This window comes from Colius striatus, chromosome W, assembly GCF_028858725.1.
Source record: "Colius striatus isolate bColStr4 chromosome W, bColStr4.1.hap1, whole genome shotgun sequence".
Lineage (NCBI taxonomy): Eukaryota > Metazoa > Chordata > Aves > Coliiformes > Coliidae > Colius > Colius striatus.
Genome location: NC_084789.1, coordinates 8,036,226 through 8,055,630, shown reverse-complemented (window position 1 = coordinate 8,055,630; position 19,405 = coordinate 8,036,226). Strand labels below are relative to the sequence as shown.

The 19,405-nt window shown below is 42.8% G+C and overlaps 1 protein-coding gene across 3 annotated transcripts in view; it reads left to right on the top strand.

Moving 5' to 3' along the window:
- Positions 1–18,554, top strand: part of LOC133628389 (E3 ubiquitin-protein ligase KCMF1) — a 61,662-nt gene extending 43,108 nt beyond the window's left edge. For all 3 annotated transcript variants that reach the window (XM_062016510.1, XM_062016509.1, XM_062016511.1), the window contains 4 exons: positions 5,657–5,758; positions 10,014–10,188; positions 15,178–15,457; positions 17,932–18,554. In XM_062016510.1, the coding sequence (XP_061872494.1) occupies positions 5,657–5,758; positions 10,014–10,188; positions 15,178–15,457; positions 17,932–18,184 (810 nt within the window). In that variant the 3' untranslated portion in view covers positions 18,185–18,554. The remainder of the gene's footprint in view (positions 1–5,656; positions 5,759–10,013; positions 10,189–15,177; positions 15,458–17,931) is intronic.
- The last annotated feature ends 851 nt before the right edge of the window (positions 18,555–19,405 follow it).

Below are 19,405 nucleotides of genomic sequence, written 5' to 3'. Positions count from 1 at the left end.
TCTTCTCAAGCCAAAAAGTCTTTAACATGTACAGTGAAAAAAGGAGCATGACACAGATCAAGTAAACTAATATTGAGAACAGATAAGATAATATCATGGTCAGCAGTGGTTAAATAGCTATAATAATTATACGATCCTTTTAATATGCTCTGGGCAAATCTGTCATTATCTCAAACCCTTTGAGTTCCATGTTGGGTGCCAAAAAGGACTGTCATGGTTTAACCCTGACAGGCAGCTAAGCACTGCACAGCTACTTGCTCACTTCCCTCCTGCCCCTAGTGGGATGGGGGTGGAGGGGAAGAACAAGAAGGGTAAAAGTGCAAAAACTCATGGGTTGAGATAAAGGTAGTTTAATAGGGAAAGCAAAACTGCCTATGCAAGCAAAGCAGAATAAGGAATTCATTCACTCCTACCCATTGGCAGGCAGATGTTCAACCATCTCTAGGAAAGCAGGGCTCCATCTTGCATAACATTTACTTAGGAAGACAAACACCATAACATCCCCTCTTCTTTCTTCCCCGTGGTTTTTATTGCTGAGAACGACAGCATAGAGTATGGAATATTCCTTTGGTAAGTTTGGATCAGCTGTCCCAGGTGCATCCCCTCCCAACTTCTTGTATATCCCCAGTCTACCTGCTGTTGGGGCAGTGTGAGACACAGAAAAGACCTTGATGCTGTATGAGAGCTGAAGCCAAAGCGTAGCGCCTTATGGGCTACTATGAACAAATTTAACTCTATCCCAGACAAAATCAGTATACTTGTATAAATAAGGAGAACAGATCTAGATACTGTCAAGTCAGTTGTGATGTTTGGAGCCTAACTGGCTTAAGGCTTTTTAATAATCTTCTGGATTTCATTCAAACTGATACGGCGATCTATTAATTTAAGGGATGTTAAGAGCGTTGGCCCAGGACTCTCCTCTGCTCAGCTGCTGAAGTCCAGCCTGGGGACCTGGGGTCTCTGCCTAGGCTGAGGGATGCAGCTGCCACTTTACTGTTTGCAGATTCAACCAGTAGTGAAGCTTAGCACATATTCTGGAGACCTATGCACATGGAGAGGAAACCGACACGGTCCATTGCACAACCACAGACAAGGCATTGCCTTCAACAGAACCTATATGTAGGACTGGCATAAAACATAACTATAGGCAGCCAAGTCCCTTTCTTCCTCTTCAGCTAGTAGAGATAGAAGGTTACTAGTGAAAGTGCACACATGATACTGTCTAGATTCACAAGCACATGCAGTCACTGTGATCCCTTGAGAACTGGCATGGCCCCCTTTGTCCAGTACCCTTACCTGGATCCCAGGTACTCTTACCTCCTTCACAGGTCTCCTACTAGACAGATAGTCCAACTTGATGCTCACTAGAAAACACATGTGCAATCATGCATTCATCAATCATCAAGCATTTATCAGTAGTCCTGTCTAAGCGGGGAGGTCCTCGTTGACTGGAGGTTATCAAATGTGACACCCATCTACAAGAAAGGCCGGAAGGAGGATCCAGGGAACTACAGGCCTGTCAACCTGACCTCAGGACCAGGGAAGCTTATGGAGCAGATCATCTTGAGTGCCATCATGTGGCATGTACAGGATATCCAGGTGATCACAACCAGTCAGCATGGCTTCATGAAGAGCAGGTCCTGCTTGACCAACCTCATCTCCTTCTACAATAAGGTGACCCGCTTAGTGGATGAAGGAAAGGCTTTGGATGTTGTCTACCTGGACTTTAGTAAAGCCTTTGACAGTCTCCCACAGCATCCTCCTGGAGAAGCTGGCTGCCCATGGCTAGGACAGATGTACTCTTTGTTGGGTGGAAAACTGGCTGGATGGCTGGGCCCAGAGAGTGGTGGTGAATAGAGTTACATTCAGTTGGAAGCCAGTCACCAGTGGTGTTCCCTGGGGCTCAGTGTTGGGGCCTGTTTTGTTTAATATCTTTATCAGTGATCTGGATGAGGGAATCGAGTGCATCCTCAGTAAGTTTACAGATGACACAATGCTGGGCAGGAACATAGACCTGCTTGAGGGCAGGAAGGCTCTTCAGAGGCACCTGGACAGGCTGGATTGACGGGCTGAGGCCAATTGTATAAGGTTTAACAAGGTCAGGTGCTGGGTCCTGCACTTGGGCCACAACAACCCCGTGCAATGGGGAAGAGTGGCTGGCAAGCTGAACTCATGTTGGTATCTCCCCCCCATTACCCCCCCATTAGCTGGTTTCTGTGACATATGCCATTCCCGCCCCAGTGGCTGGAGGCAGAGACCACTTTTTGCTTCAGTAGCTGATGTTAAGAACTCACTCAATGCAGTAGCTTGACACTACTGGGTGCCTGCATCCCTGGTCGTTCTGGAGTAGCTGGCATCAAAGCCACTCATGACAGCCCCCCCTAGTAGCTAGTGCTTCAGGCACAAAGTTTGTAGTACCCACCCTTAGGTCTATAGAGCTATGGCTCCTCCAACTACTGATGCTAGGACCTTCACTTGTTCTAGTAGCTGACACCCACAGGGGCATAGCCCCAGTCTGACTCTGGTAGCTGGCACCAAATTTCATTTACACATACACAGGTCTTTCCAGTACCTGGCACTTAGTCCTTGCAGCATCCATACACATGAGGTAGTGAGATTATGCAGAGAGATTGTTAAGATTTAATAAGAAGATATAAGATGACAGGACAGACTGTGGTGATCAGGCTCAGGGCTCAGCCAGACACATTCTGACCAGCTTGATTTTCCATGGGACCGGCACCTTTATATCCCTTTCTGTCTACCCTCCCATTTGTTCCTCCCTGCTCTCTATTCCCCCTATGTGTCTTTTCATCAGTTTGTAGAGTTCTATTGATTCCATCACCCCTCCCAGTCTGGGATCTCCCCTATAGTTTAGATTCTTATCAGTTGCAAAGTCCAGATTGATCTCCCTGGAAGAGTAGTTAAGACCTATCATACTGTGTGGCAGTTTCTCTTTTCTGGCCTATTAACCTGTGATCCATCAAACTTTAAGGCTGGCCTACTAAACTGTTGCAAAGCTATTTTAAGGCACCCATCTCAAATAGATGCAAAGACATTAGGAGGAAAAATAAAAATAATAAATGAAGGTTGCTATGACAGTAAGTGTCTCTAGACTTTTTTTAAAAAGTGTATTTAGGCTTAAGGAAAAAACAAAAATATAATGCTATCTCCCAAAATACTTCACAGAATCACAGAATGGTAGAGGTTGGAAGGGACCTTTAGAAAACATCTAGTCCAACCCCCCTGCTCAAGCAGGTAGGTTCACCTAGGTCAGGTCACACAGGAATGCGTGCAGGCGGGACTTGAAACCCTCCAGAGAAGGAAACTCCACACCCTCCCTGGGCAGTTGTTCCAGTGCTCCCTCACACTTAAAGAAGCTTTTCCTTATGTTTAAGTGGAACTTTTTGTGTTCCAACTTTTGTCCATTACCTCTTGTCCTCTCTTGAGATAACTGAAAAAATGTGCTGCCCCATCCTCTTGACATACACCTGTGGTGGTTTAGCCAGATGTCCACCAAGTCATAATATCACCCCCTCTCGTAAACTGGACAGGAGAGAGAGAGAAATATAAAAAGCAATTTGTGAGTCAAGATAAGGACGTAGAGATTGCTCAGCAATTAGCGTCATGGGCAAAACAGACTCAGGGAGAAAAAGGTTTGATTTATTAAAAAAACAATAAGAGCAGGGAGATAAGAAATAAAACTGGATCTTAAAAACACCTCTACCCGTCCCTCCTCTTCCTGGGATTCCTCTTCCTTTTCCCTCCAGCGGCGCAGGGGATGGGGGTTGCAATCAATTTATTACAGATGGACTTTGCTGCTGCTTCTTCTCAGGGGGAGGCCTCCTCACACTTCCCACTGCTACAGTGTGGAGTCCTGCCACATGGGAGACAGTCCCTCACAAACTTCTCCATCGTGGGTCCTTCCCATGGGATACAGTTCCTCACGCTCTGGCATGGGGCCTTTCACGGGGACAGCTCCTCATACCCTACCCCAACGTGGGTTATCCACCATGAGAATAGTCCTTCAGGAACAGACTGCTCCAGCGTGAGTCCCTCACAGGATCATTAGTCCTGGCAGAAAACCTGCTCTGGTATGAGATCCTCTCTCCCCATGGACTCCCAGGTCCTGCCAGGAACTTGCTCCAGGGCGAGCTTCCAGCCTCCTTCAGGCATCCACCCGCTGCGGCGTGGGGTCCTCCATAGGCTCTGCTTCCCAGTGATTCTCCATGGACTGCAGGGAGACAGCCTGCCTCACCATGGTCTTCACCATAGGTCACAGGGGAGTCTTTCTTCCAGGGCCTAAGCACCCTCCTCCCCCTCCTTCTCCACTGACCTTGGTGTCTGTGGAGATGTTTTCACATTATCGCTCCCTGTTGCTGCTGCAGTTTAGCAACTGCATCACAGCTTCTTCTCAAATATGTTATTCACAGAGGCATTACCTCAATCACTAATTGGCTAGGCCTGGATCAGGTGCAGGGTCCAGCTTAGAATTGACTGGCCCTAACCCTATCAGCTACAGGGGAAGTTTCTGGCAACACCTTTTAAATACTTGTAAGTATTAATGAGGTCCCCCGTCAGTCTCCTCTTCTCCAGGCTGAACCGTCTGAGGTCCCACAGCCTTTCCTCATAAGAGAGATGCTTCAGTCCCCTGATCATCTTGGTGGGCCTCCACTGGACTCTCTCCAGAGGTTCTTTGTCCCTCTTGAGCCAGGGAGCCCAGAACTGGACACAAGACTCCAGATGAGGCCTCACCTGGGCAGAATAGAGGGGAGAAGAACCTCTCTTGACCTGCTGCCCACACTCTTCTTGATGCGTCCCAGAATGCCATTGGCCTTCTTGACCACGAGGGCACATTGCTGGCTCATGGTTAGTTTATTATCAACCAGAATTCCCAGGTCCCTCTCTGCAGAGCTGCTCTCCAGCAGGTCAACCCCCAGCCTGTACTGGTGCATGGGGTGGTTCCTTCCTAGATGCAGGACTGCACTTGTCCTTGTTGAACCTCATAAGGTTCCTCTCTGCCCAACTCTCAAGCCGGTTGAGATCGTGCTGAATGGCAGCACAGCCTCTGGTGAATCAGCCAGTCCTCCCAGATTGATTTCATCAAACTTGGTAGGAATAGGGAGTTTCTTTTCTCTGCCAATTCTCTACTTGCATATTACCTCTGTGGGTGTTCTCAGTGGTGATACTTTAATTAATATTCACATCTGGTTTCATTCTCCTTCCCACACTTCTCTGGTGAGATGAATGAGAAGTTGCTGGAGGGGGATTTGAAGAACAGTAAATGAACTTCATAATGTACATAATACAAGCGGCAATCCTGTGTAATCAGGCCTACTGTCTGTGCTGGAATTGACATATAAAGACAAGTTTGAAAGATGAAACATTGCAGATAGAAATTGAAAAGTTTACTTTTTCTTTTCCATGGTATTATTAAAAGCATAATTACAAGGAAAAGTGTGTCTTTAAAATATACTAAAATTTACAGCTGCATTTGAGCACATTTACTGTTTTAAACCTGTGACTGTGTTTCGATATAAGATTAGAATGTGATATCTAAAGTATAAGAATCCATGTCAAGTGGCCAACTCTGAATTATGTCCTTTGTGATTTGTATAAAGTTGGTTGTGTTTTTTTTTTTTTTTCCTCATTGTTTCAGATCTGTCCAATATGTGCAGCATTACCTGGAGGGGATCCTAATCATGTCACCGATGACTTTGCAGCTCATCTTACACTGGAACATAGAGCTCCTAGAGATTTAATATCCTTTCTTAAGTTGGGGGAAAAGGGATAGACTGTTCCTTATGATATCTGTAACTACTTGTTTTTACTTCTGTTGTCGAGTGGCTACATTAGTTTTGCTTATGTTTTAGAACTGATATTTAGTTATAGGGGATCTGTATGTCTGAATTTTTTATATATATATGTATTTTATATTAATTAGGCTGTGAATGGGCTTTAGGTGTAGCTTGACAAAGTGCGTGTGTGTGTTTGTTTTATTCCTGAGAGCAAAACCTTTTAAAGATGATTTTGACACCTAGCTTCTTCTTTCTGCACTGCAATTTTTTACCATTCTTGGTCATTAGTTCTGATGCCATTTGTGTATGGGAAAGCAGCAATCAAGATGTAATAGTGTATTATAGATAATTACAAGACTGAAAGCAGAAAATTTCACCAAGAGCAAATGTGTCAGAGAACTTTGAAATTGAGTGATTTGAAACATTTGATTAGTTTTATCACCGTATTTCAACAGGGTAGTTTCAGCCTCTGTGGTGGTTTTGCCCTGGCTGGGTGCCAGACTCCTACCAAGTCACCCACTATCACTCCCCTCCTAAAATGGACAGGGGAGAGAGAAATATGAGAGGTTTGTGAGGTAAGGACAGGGAGATTACTCAGCAATTAGCGTCACAGGCATAACAGACTCAACTTGGGGAGAAAAGGTTTGATTTATTAATGAACAATCAAAACAGAGAAGGGAAATGAGAAATAAAAGCGAATCTTAAAACACTCCACCCCACGCCCCTCCATCTTCCCAGGACTCTCCTTCCTTCTTCCTCAGCGGCGCAATGGAATGCAGATTGCAGTCAGTTCATGACAGATGGACTTTGCCACTGCTTCTTCTCAGGGGGACGCCTCCTCACACTTCCCACTACTATAGTGTGGGATCTCTCCCACGGAAGATAGCCCTCCATGAAATTCTCCAGCACGGGTCCTTCCATGGGCTACAGTTCTTCACAATCTGCTCCAGAATGGGGCCTCCCATGGGGGCAGCTCTTCACACACTGCCCTAACGTGGGTCATCCAGTATGAGAACAGTCCTTCAGGTACAGACTGCTCCAGCGTGAGTCCCTCACGGGATCACAAGTCCTGACAGCAAACCTGCTCTCTGGAGTGGGCTTCTCTCTCTCCACAGGTCCTGCCAGGAACTTGCTCCAGGGTGCAAGTTACAGGCTCCATCAGGCAGCCACCCACTCTGGCATTGGGTCCTCCACAGGCTGCGAGTGGATGTCTGCTCCTCCTTGGTCCTCCATGGACTGCAGGGGGACAGCCTGCCTCACCATGGTCTTCACCATAATTCACAGGGGAATCTTTCTTCTAGGGCCTGAGCACCTCCTTCCCCTCCTTCTCCACTGACCTTGGTGTCTGCAGAGAAGTTTTAACATTCTTGCTCCCTGTGTTGCTGCTGCAGTTTAGCAACTGCACAGCAACTTTTTCTCCTTCTCAAATACATTAATCACAGAGGCATTACCGCAGTCACTAATTGGCCAGGCCTTGGTCAGCTATGGGTCCATCTTAAAATTGACTGGCATTAGTCCTATCAGCTACAGGGGAAGCTCTTGGTTTAAAGAAGCAACCCCAGTAGCCCCCCCCCCCACTACTAAAACCTTACCCAGGCAAAACCACTACAGCTTCTTATTTATTGACTTTTTAAAGATATAACTAGAAGAGCTATTCAGAGACTTCCTAGGGATTAGGGCTATATTTCAATTATCTGCAGATTGTAACTACTCTTGACTGAAGAGCTCAAACTGTCAGTTTCTTTGCACTTTAAGTACAATTTTCTTTTGCACTACTTGGTCTTAGGAGTTTTAATGTGGCTTGTTTATTGTTCTACAAATACCTACAACATTCATTGAAGTTCAGGCCATCATGAAAAACTTAAGTGATCTCTAAATTTTTTACCTATGTGTATCTCATTTTAAAAAAATACTCTTAGTGTAATTTGATAGTGTCTTTTTTGTTCAGGGATTCTTAATAAAAAAGACCTAACATTAGAGGAAACGATTTCACTTTGGTTATGATCTGTGTTAGCATTTAAATTGTCAGTCCCAATTACACAGTAAAATTAATTTAATATTGAAATGGAAGACGTATTGAATTCACATTTCTGGAGCTTTTCCTCTGCCTCCCACATCAGTGACATCAGATAACTTTTAATTGGGAAATGTGTGTTTATTACTAGCTACATAAGAGCTTAGAGAAATAAGTTATTGAGTGTCAGGTCATCACAAAACTGATGGTGGGCAACTTGATATAAATAATTATAGAAAATGCGTGTGGAAGTTTCTGTACAGTGTTACTTTAGCTATTGGTGTGCCAGGTCCACAATACTTGATAGAGAAAATTTTTCTGGACTAGCTGTTCCACGTTGGGTGCAATTTCGTGTCATCTGACAGCTAAGACGAAAAGGAAGAAACAGGGAAAGTTTTCCCCCTGCCCAGTTGCTAGCAGTTTAGGAAAGGATATTCCGTGTAGCAGTTAGAAGGGGTTTTTAAACTTTTTTAAATGGCTGCACATATTTCTTGTGAAGAATCCCATGCAACTACTGCAAGATATCACCTTTATCCCTGGAGGCTCTGGACAGCTATTTAAATTCCAATTTCTTTTTTTGAACAGTTTTCAACTCTTTGACTGTTTAAAACATGACTTTAGTCTTGACCATATAAATGGCTCTAGTTTGGTTGTTTTCAGTATATGTTTGCAATGAGTTAAGAGTTCCAAATGCTTTTTTAACCTCAGCATAGTTAGGTAAGACATCAATATGCTCTTAACTAGTATTTAAATTACATTGTTTATTTTAAAAACACTTTGAAAGGTACAGTTAGCAAGCAACAAAGATTCTTTTTTCATGTGAGGTCAAGGCTGGATTTTTTTAAAGGATTAAGATTAAGGATGAGAACATTTAAAAGTTTACTGTAAAAGAATCCCATAATGGAGGCATTTTTCTGTCAGATGTAGCTATGGAAAGCTTCCCAAACTGCATGAGAGCAGTAGTCAATCAGCAAAATATTAGCAACAATATTCTGTCAGTTCCAGTATCAACAGTGTCAAAGGAGGAACAAATCAACATGTGCTAGACAACTATATTCTGTCCCAAGAGAGACTTTTTTTCACCCACTTCCTAAACTCTGCAAGTGAAATGCTTTATGCTCTAGAGCATAATAGATTTGAAAGAGTAATTTCTTCCTAAAAGTATTTCTTATAGTGACTATATATTCTTATTGCCAAAAGAAGTCTAATAATTTTTCAGTCTTAAAATTCTGAACTCAGTGATATCATGAGGAAGTTAATTCTACATCATAATTGTATGTTGTGTGACAAGTACATTGGGAACGAGTCCAATAATAGATTTTATACAAATGATAAGCATGCTATTTTTGAAAATAAGAAAATTGGAGATAAGGTGAGATAAAGCTACTAATTTAGATATAGGAAAAACAAGATATGTCCAAGTACATTATTTCCTAGCTTGGTAGTTAATTGCACTAGTGCTTTTTAAGATGGAAGCTTTAGCTAGACTATCTTGGGAGAACTCCTACATTAACACTGTTCTGGGAAATATCATCTTTAAATGATTTGATAGTCTCTTAGTATGTATGGAAAAGCTTATATTTCAGGTCATAGCTTTTATAGACATCTCCTAAGAAATGTGGGAAATAAAGTGAAAAGGCTTGTTTTCATAATTGGAGCAAATAGAATTTGTGTGGAGAAAGAGAGGGAAGATGAAGCAAAGGGGGATGAGAGAAGTGCTGAATCCTCTGTTCCTTGAGGACTGTAGTGGATGAAATTCCTTGGGTAAAAGTATAAAATGCAATAATTACTATGCGCTCTGGATAAGAATGCCATTAAAAATTTGTACACTATTTTCAGTATTTAAATACCCTTCTTTCCTAATTTTGTTATGTCTATTGAGTAATGTGTTCTGTTGAATATGTATCATCAGTTTAAATTACCTAGTAGAAAAGTTTTATCCAGAAGGCAGGAAATCCATCCTGACATTTTTTAGACATGATAAAAAAGGCTGGGAAAGATGAATTTGATTCAAGCAACCCTGGATGCCTTGGATTCAGATCTATAGGTCTGACTGGCACCATAGCTATGAATGCATTATGCTTATAAAGTTGAATTATTGTTTTATGAATGAGGAATAGTGTGTTGCCCAATTATTACACCTAGTAAATGTTCTTGCTATTTAATACTTGATAGCAAAAGACTTTTCTTAACTGCTTGGTTATGATGAATCTAGTGGTGTTCGGCACGTACGTAGAATGTTTCACCCAGGCCGGGGTTTGGGAGGCCCTCGTGCACGTAGATCAAACATGCACTTTACTAGCAGTTCCACTGGTGGGCTTTCATCTTCTCAGAGTTCATATTCTCCAAGCAATAGAGAAACCATGGATCCTATAGCTGGTAAGAGCTGTAACCACTGATTTTATCTCAGAGTCCTTAAATAGACTTTGAAACAAAATCCAAGATGGTAATAGTTGCCTTGTTTTTCTGTGTTAAAAAAAAAAGCTTCCCAATGACGTGATCGATGGGTGTTTACTGATGAAAAGTATCCTTAATTGGATTGTCTACAGGGATTGAACCTGGAACTTCCGAAATGAAAAACACTGCCCCTTTAGCTTCTAGACTCATTCCCATGACTGACCTGTCCACATGTGGTATCAAAGAATGGAAGGGACCTTTCCAGATCATCTAGTCCACACCACCCGCCCCACCCTTACTGCAAGCAGGGCCACCTAGAGCAGGTTGCCCAAGACCATGTCTAGTCAGGTTTTGAATATCTCCATGGATGGACTCCACAACCTCTCTGGGCAACCTGTTACAGTGTTTGACCACCCTCACAGTGAAAAAGATTTTCTTGTGTTCAGATGGATTTCATTTGTTTTAACTTGTGTCCATTGCCTCTTGCCCTGTCAGTGGGCAGTACAGAGAAGAGTCTGTCTTCCTTCATTTCCTCCCATCAGGTTTTTATATATGCTGATAAGATTCCTCCCCCTTAAGCCTTCTCTTTTCCAGGCTGAAGAATCCCAGGTCTCTTAGCCTCTCCTCATATGTATGTACGTATTTTTAAATGTAACTGTTTCTAACAATTCTAATTGGTCCTAATGTAACATCTTAAGATTTCAATCTTACACTTGTATAGCAAAAGCTGATATGTGTCAGGGAAACTTCAGAACTTCCTGCACTTATCCAAGTTCCTGCTATTGGCCTTTGCTTCAGATCCTGGAAGGGCATGAATGTTTAAACTGGAGCTTCTTATTGTTAGGCTATGATTCCTTGAAAGGCGATGAACCAAAATATGAGTGCATTGGTTTTGAAAGAGGAAGCTGCATCTCCACCCCTCCATTGCCCTTTCCATGGGCATAGTTCCTTTGCTTCTGTTATGCTGACTGCTCTTCAGGCCCTCTATGAGCTGATTTAACTCATTGAAATAGCAGAAAAATAATAGAAAAATTTAGTTTGGAATTGACCTCTGCAGGTTGTCTATTTCTAACCCCTTTCTTAACGACTTATCAGATTGCTCAAGACCTTCTTCATTTGAGTTTTGAATGCCTCCAAGGACAGAGATCCTACAGCCTCTCTGGGCAACCTGTTCTAGTATTTAAAAACCCCCATGTTCTAAAGGGAGGTGGGGGGAAGGTGATAAAAAAAAATAAAGTCCTTTGGAAGTAATTGGAGTTTCCCATGTTCTCTTGTCTAACTCTTGTCCTATTGCTGTATGCCTCTGAGAAGAGTCTAGCTTAATCTTCGAGATGGGTAGATTGAGACAGCAATAAGGTATCCGCAAAAGTATTATTTTCCAAACTGAACAAATCCAGTTCTCCTACTCTTTCCTCATGTACTGTGTTCCAGGCTCCTGATATCTTGGTGGCCCTCCACTGGACTTCCTCCATTATGTCCATGTGTCTCTTGGCCTGGGGAGCCTAAAACTAGACACGGCACTCTGGATGTGGCTTCGCCAGTGCCAAGTAGAGAGGAAGAATCATTTCCTGTGATTCCTGCTAGCTGTACTCCTACTACTAAAAATATTCCAGCCAAAGAGGATGAAAATTTTTCTGTCAGGAGCATGTTTATGTGTTCTGAAGCACAAGACTTCCTCTTACTGTTACAGTGAGTGTTAGTTCAGCTGAGTTAAATGTGAAGTGGTTGCCTTGGTTTGTTTCAGCCTCACAAGGCTTTGCCATTTAGGAGCACGTATAATAAAATAGTGTTCCTTTGAGTCTTCTGATTTTTTCTTTTTTAGTGGAAGTAATATGTTTTTTTGCATTCAGATAATGTAGTGCAGCCTTGCTGGGTGTCTGTATCATGAGTCCCGTGTCTCAAATTCACATCTGCTACCAGGGTTCTGTTAAGCTGTACTCAAAGTGAGCTTGCAAACAGTGAGGATCTTACATCTGTCTTACTTGCCAGTGTTAAAAGTCTTCCTTTGTATTGGGATAATAATTACTATATACTACCAGAAGTTAGAACTTGTGTTTGTAACAGACCTGTAAACGTGATTTTTTTTTTTTTTTGGCCTTGTGGTGGAACAAGATAGTGTTGGTAGTTAACCTTGATATGATTAGCTGTGCTGATTAAAAGTGATTTGAGCATTTACTGTTGGCATTCCAAATGTTCCTGATGCAAAGAGCTACTGCATTGTACTTTATTCCCCTAAGAAAAGCCTAGTTTCAAAGGATTAAATATTGGAGGTAAGATGGAAGGAAAAATTTTATGATCTGTAATAACAATTTGCAATTTTAATGAAGATTAGATGGATAAGGGAAAAAAATAATCTACTAATTCGGCCCTCTTTGCATCAAACACAAGAGAGTAGTACTCACAACTGTAGTAAATCACTGAGCAATAACTTATCGTCAATGCTTATTTTGCAAAATGCTTAGCATGGACAGAATTTCTCACAGTCTTGGGACTTTGGAGGAAAAGAATTCAGACTAGACTTTTTTATCATTAGAATTTCTCTTTTCCAAAAAGCCCTGCTGTAGTCAAATGTTTTTCATATAATACGACATTTGAAAAACCTTTCTGAACTGAATATTTTTCTAAAAATGTCTGAAATTATGCTGTAATATTCGTCTTTTTTGCAGCACAGCTTCCCTCTGGAATATACATTTGTCGTGGTTTGGCCCAGCTAGCACAGCAGCACCATGACAGTCTCTCGCTCGGTGCCCCCATTCACCCCCACCCTCGTTAGGATGGCAGAGGTCCCAGTGAAATGGGAGGAAAAAGATAAGCAAGGTTGTTGTGGATTGAGACAAGGGCAGAGAGGGCTCGCTGCCAATTATGGTTCCGGACAAAACAGACTCCAGTACTTGACTTAGAGAGGAAAGCAGGAAAGTTTATTCTACAAGAAACAGAACGGAATAAAAGCAAAAGGGAGTAGGATGATGAGAAAAATTACAACCAGCACTTTAAGATCTCCCTCCCCCATCTCTCCTCTCTTCCCGGGCCCAGCTCACTGCTCCCAATATCTCTACCTCCTCCCACCACAATGGCTCAGGGGGGGCAGGGAATGGGGGATGTGGTCAGTCTCTCACAGATAGGCTCTGCCTCTTATCTCTTCTCAGATGAGGATGACTCCTGGCATTCTTCCCCTGCTCCAACACAGGGTTCCTCCCCCGGGACACAGTCCTTAACAAACTTCTCTGGTGTGGGTTGTTCCCAGCAGCTGCGGCTTCTGCCAATACAGGGTCCCTCACACGGAAGGCAGTCCTTGGTGAATATCTCTGGCGTGGATTCTTTGCCACGGTTGCAGTTTCTGCAGTTACAGGGTCCCTCTCTCAGGTCAAGACCTCTTCTGGGCATAAGTTTAATGAGCTACTTTGTCATGGGTTCCTCCCCACAGTTACAGCTGTGGATATTGGGTCCCTTCCTCGGGACATGACCTGCTCTGGCCATATTGATAAAGGGTCCCTCCTTCAGGACACAGCCTCTTCCGGCCATAGTTTTAAAGAAGAAAATTACTATCCCTGGCTCGGGGTCTGCAGTGAAGTGGTTGGGGTCCCCCATGGGACACAACCTTCTCCAGCCATAGTCACTGTCCCTGGCTCAGACCTTTAATGAAGTGAATTGCTGTCCCTGGTCTGGGGCCAGCTTTAGCAAAATGAGTCTCTGCCCCTGATACAGGGTCATTATCAAAATGAGTCTCTACTGCTGATGCGGGGTCTTTAAAGAAATGAAAATAAATCTCAGCTTCACAAGTTCTCTCCATAGAATGCAGGGGAGTCTCTGCTACAGCACACCTCCTCCTTTCTTTCATCACTGACCTTGGAGTCCTCATGGTTGTTTCTCTCACTGTTCCTACTCCTTGCACCACCACCAGCCAGAAGAAAAAAGAAGGGGCAGAAGAAGGAGGAAGAAACCTCCTCTTCCGGCTTCTTCTTAAAAAGTTATCATGGAGGCATCTAATTGGCTCAGCCCCAGAAGTGGGTCTGGCTCAGAGCTGGGGAGAGTTGTGAGCAACTTCTTACAGGAGCCATCTTTACAGCCCCTTCCTCCTTACCAGAAAAAGATATCATGTCAAACCATGACATTCCACCCCTCGCTTTCACGAATCGCTTTTTAAGGAGGTGTTAAAAATCTACCCCTCGTCCCTTCACCAGAGGTAGAACCACTGAAAACCTCATTAGTCAGCAGTACAGTTCATATTTTGCCCGTTACCACTCCCAATTAGTATCCTTGTCTCAAATTTAATCTGTAATGCTCCAAGCCCCACAGACTTGGGGCCCCACGTTGGGCGCCAAGAATGTCGTGTTTTGGCCCAGCTAGCACAGCAGCACCATGACAGTCTCTCGCTCGGTGCCCCCATTCACCCCCACCCTTGTTAGGATGGCAGAGGCCCCAGCGAAATGGGAGTAAAAAGATAAGCAAGGTTGTTGTGGATTAAGACAAGGGCAGGGAGGGCTCACTGCCAATTATGGTTTCGGGCAAAACAGACTCCAGTACTTGAGTTAGAGAGGAAAGTTGAAGGGACATGGGGGGATATAAAGCCACCAACTGAATTCATAATTGAATTGGTTTCTTAGCCAGTAACTATTTTGACCTGAAGATAAAATTTTAGAGTACTGTTGCACAGGATATTGCTTATATGGTACTCCCCTTAGGTTGACTCTTATTGGTTTAAAAAGCTTAAATCTCTGACTCTCTCATTTCTGCACAGTTCTTTACTCTAGATTATTCTGAATCTTCCTTACCCTATGGGCTTTAAGACATGGGATGTTTGTAATGGATTGCTCATGAAGCTTTTCAAATCAATATGATTTGCTCATTAATTGATGAAAGGGTTTAGAAAGCAAAGGAAATTGATATACTAGTATTCAAAACATATTTATGCTGTTGTGTGATATGCATTTAAGCAGATTTCACTGTAGAAACTTCTCTCTTTTCTGGCAGAACTTTTATCTCAGTTATCAGGCGTGAGACGTTCTGCAGGGCAGCTCAATTCTTCTGGCCCTTCTGCTTCTCAGTTACAGCAGCTGCAGATGCAACTGCAGTTGGAGCGACAGCATGCACAGGCAGCAAGACAACAACTGGAGACTGCACGCAATGCAACTAGACGCACTAACACAAGCAGCATTCCCACCACTCTTACACAATCTATAGCAGCAACCAATACATCTAACGTGGAAAGCAATCAGCAGACTATACAGAATTCCCAGTTTCTTCTTACAAGGTAACTTGTTCTGTGGTTTTAACTTTTTCTGTCATTTCTGTTTTCCTTGGACATAGAGTTCAGTGAAAATACTGACAGATCCCTAATGAAGTTTATAGTTGAGATACTCTGCTTTTGTTTGCATTTGTAATATCTCCTTTTAAACTCTGCTATGTGTTTGTTTCTAGGCAATGAATTACCATTACTTACTGTTTCTCAATTTGAAGAGACATGAGGGCTATTACTTTATTAAACCATGCTTGTTTACCCTACTACTTCTGATAAAACAAGAACCTTTACAATAATATGTTTCAAAATTTTATGTTGATAATGTGAGGGCAGAGAACTTAAAAGGTAGATTTATTTAAAAGGAAATGAATCTTTAATGAAGGTTGAGTAGAGATTTTTATAGAAATTATTTTGAATGAAAAAGGGAAATAAGGAATGTGCCATTGTCGTGGTTTGGCCCAGCTAACACAGCAGCACCGCAACAGTCTCTCGCTCGGTGCCCCCATTCACCCCCACCCTTGTTAGGATGGCAGAGGTCCCGGCGAAATGGGAGTAAAAAGATAAGCAAGGTTGTTGTGGATTGAGACAAGGGCAGAGAGGGCTCGCTGCCAATTATGGTTCCGGACAAAACAGACTCCAGTACTCGACTTAGAGAGGAAAGTAGGAAAATTTATTCTACAAGAAACAGAACGGAATAAAAGCAAAAAGGGAGTAGGATGATGAGAAAAATTACAACCAGCACTTTAAGATCTCCCTCCCCCATCTCTCCTCTCTTCCCGGGCCCAGCTCACTGCTCCCAATATCTCTACCTCCTCCCACCACAATGGCTCAGGGGGGGCAGGGAATGGGGGATGTGGTCAGTCTCTCACAGATAGGCTCTGCCTCTTATCTCTTCTCAGATGAGGATGACTCCTGGCATTCTTCCTCTGCTCCAACACGGGGTTCCTTCCCCGGGACACAGTCCTTAACAAACTTCTCTGGTGTGGGTTGTTCCCAGCAGCTGCGGCTTCTGCCAATACAGGGTCACTCACACGGGAGGCAGTCCTTGGTGAATATCTCTGGCGTGGATTCTTTGCCACGGTTGCAGTTTCTGCAGTTACAGGGTCCCTCTCTCAGGTCAAGGCCTCTTCTGGGCATAAGTTTAATGAGCTACTTTGTCATGGGTTCCTCCCCACAGTTACAGCTGTGGATATTGGGTCCCTTCCTCGGGACATGGCCTGCTCTGGCCATATTGATAAAGGGTCTCTCGTTCAGGACACGACCTCTTCCGGCCATAGTTTTAAAGAAGAAAATTACTATCCCTGGCTTGAGGTCTGTAGTGAAGTGATTGGGTCCCTCCCACGGGACACGGCCTCCTCCAGCCATAGTCACTGTCCCTGGCTCAGGGCCTTTAATGAAGTGAATCGCTGCCCCTGGTCAGCTTTAGCAAAATGAGTCTCTGCCCCTGATACGGGGTCATTATCAAAATGAGTCTCTACTGCTGATGCTGGATCTTTAAAGAAATGAAAATAAATCTCAGCTTCACCAGTTCTCTCCATAGAATGCAGAGGAGTCTGCTCCAGCACACCTCCTCCTTTCTTTCATCATTGACCTTGGAGTCCTCATGGTTGTTTCTCAGCCAGAAGAAGAAGGGACAGAAGAAAGAAGAAACAGGAAGAAGAAGGAGGAAGAAGCCTCCTCTTCTGGCTTCTTCTTAAATAGTGATCATGGAGGCGTCTAATTGGCTGAGCCCCAGAAGTGGGTCTGGCTCAGAGAGTTTCAAGCAACTTCTTACAGGAGCCATCTTTACAGCCCCTTCCCCCTTAACAGAAAAGGCTGTCATGTCAAACCATGACAGCTATTAATAAGGAGAATACATATCTGTTTCAGAAATTATATTTAGATCCTAGAGTTCTATAGAATAGAATAACTCAGTTAGAAGGGACCTATCTGCAAATGTCAGTCACTGATCTTGTGAGCTAGAATAGAACTGGAGCAAGCAATTTCCTTGCTTCTGTGAGGTGATGGTTTGTGCACTGATAAGTGAAGGGAATGATGTGCTGTGCTATGGGAATCTCTGGGCATTGTGTGTGTAGTAATGTATTTTGTGTCATGCTTGCATTTAGAAGTTCTCCTGGAGACAAAATGAGCACTTAAGGGATAACTAGAGAATTTTAACACCCCTTAAAACAAAGCTCCTCTGAAGGGAAAGAAACTTCAGAAACAGCTATTTTTTCCCTTCATTCTAAGAATATACTTCTATGATTTTTTTCAAAGCATCTAGGAACAAGTTTGTTTAATGTCTGTATTCGTGCATCAGGAGTGCCAGGTATTGTCAGATCTGTACACGTCAAAAGTAGTACAGTGGTACCTAGATTGGTTCTCAAAGGCATGGCTTTTAGATGTTATTCAGCATGCATCAGTCCAGCCATTTAAGCAATTAGTGAAAGCCCATTTGTTGATGACACTACTAAGCCTGTCTTCTCTCTTTCTGTGACACTGTGTAGGTTGAATGATCCTAAGATGTCAGAAGCAGAGCGTCAATCAAAGGAAAGTGAACAGGCAGACCGCAGTTTGTTTGTTCAAGAGCTTCTACTGTCCACTTTGATGCAGGAAGAAAGTTCCTCCTCAGATGAGGATGAACGAGGAGAGATTGCTGATTTTGGTGCTATGGGCTGTGTAGATATTATGCCTCTAGATGTTGCTTTAGAAAATCTAAATTTAAAAGAGAATAATAAAAGAAATGAGCCTCCTCTTTGATGGCATCCCACTGTGCAGACAATGTCCTCTGTGTTGTATTTGCCAATGAAAGTGGACAGAAACTATCTTGGGTTTGTTTTGGTGATTGTAATTTCAGGTCTGTCATTCTTGTTACATTGTGTACATTCAAAGGAAGAGAAAAAATATATATAATATAATCATTTCCATTTAACCAATTTTTACTTTTAGCAGGTAAATATAGGTTGCAGTGCACAGAAAAAAGCTCTGCGTTCTGTACCTTGACATGCAAAAAGCTCTCTCAATAGTCCACATTAAAACTGAAGAGGAGAAAATGAAAAATCTCTAATGAAGCTGCTGTGTGTATTTATGAATATTAATGAATAAAGATTGCTTGGATGGTTTACCTGAACTACTGCATGATTATTTTATTTTTTACAGTGTGAATGAATTTAAGTGACCTTGTCATTTAAAAAATGTAAGTACGAGGAGTAAAGCTATAAAACTCCAAAGTTTTCCCATTATTCAAAGGTAATGTGACAAAAAGAAAAGATAAAAGATTCGTGCTCACTAGCAGTTTGTGGCCATGAAGTAGCCTTTGAGTAATACATGGCCTTTTTATGTGATCTCCATGCGTATTAATGCAAACTCTGCAGTGGGCTATATTTTTGCTTCCAGTGTGATGTTTTTCTATATTATGACCACTATGTTGCCCTGTTAGACATCATATCCATGTAGAATTGAACTTTGTATTTACCCGTAGGAGACAAAAAACAAGGACCAGTAATGGAATCTACCACAAAAGGCTTCTGTGTGCCCTGTAGGCATAAATGTGACTCGGACCAGCCAGCTTGAAGAAAGATGGTAGAGACAAGTTAATGCTGCTGGCAAGCTACTTCCAATTATCATAAACAGGTGCTGCAAGTTAATCAATTGGGCCCTGGGTGATCACATGGGCAGCATATAAGGAAGTAGCTAGCAATTCTGTTGGTTGTACTACATTGTCTGTGTATGTCTCTGCATGTGCATTACCTAGATTCTCTGCATCTTTGAATGAATATAGCTTGCACCGCTACAACATTTGGTGATCCACCCAATTTTGTGGATTAAGAACTCTCGGCAGAAAATTGCCTGGATTCCTGTCTGAAAAGGCAAGTGACCTGATTATCTGGTGTAATGGGAAAGATGATGAGCAAAAAGGAAAACTCTATTGACACCCTCCAGCATATCCTTGCTGAGAAAGGATTCAACTATGAAAGAGAG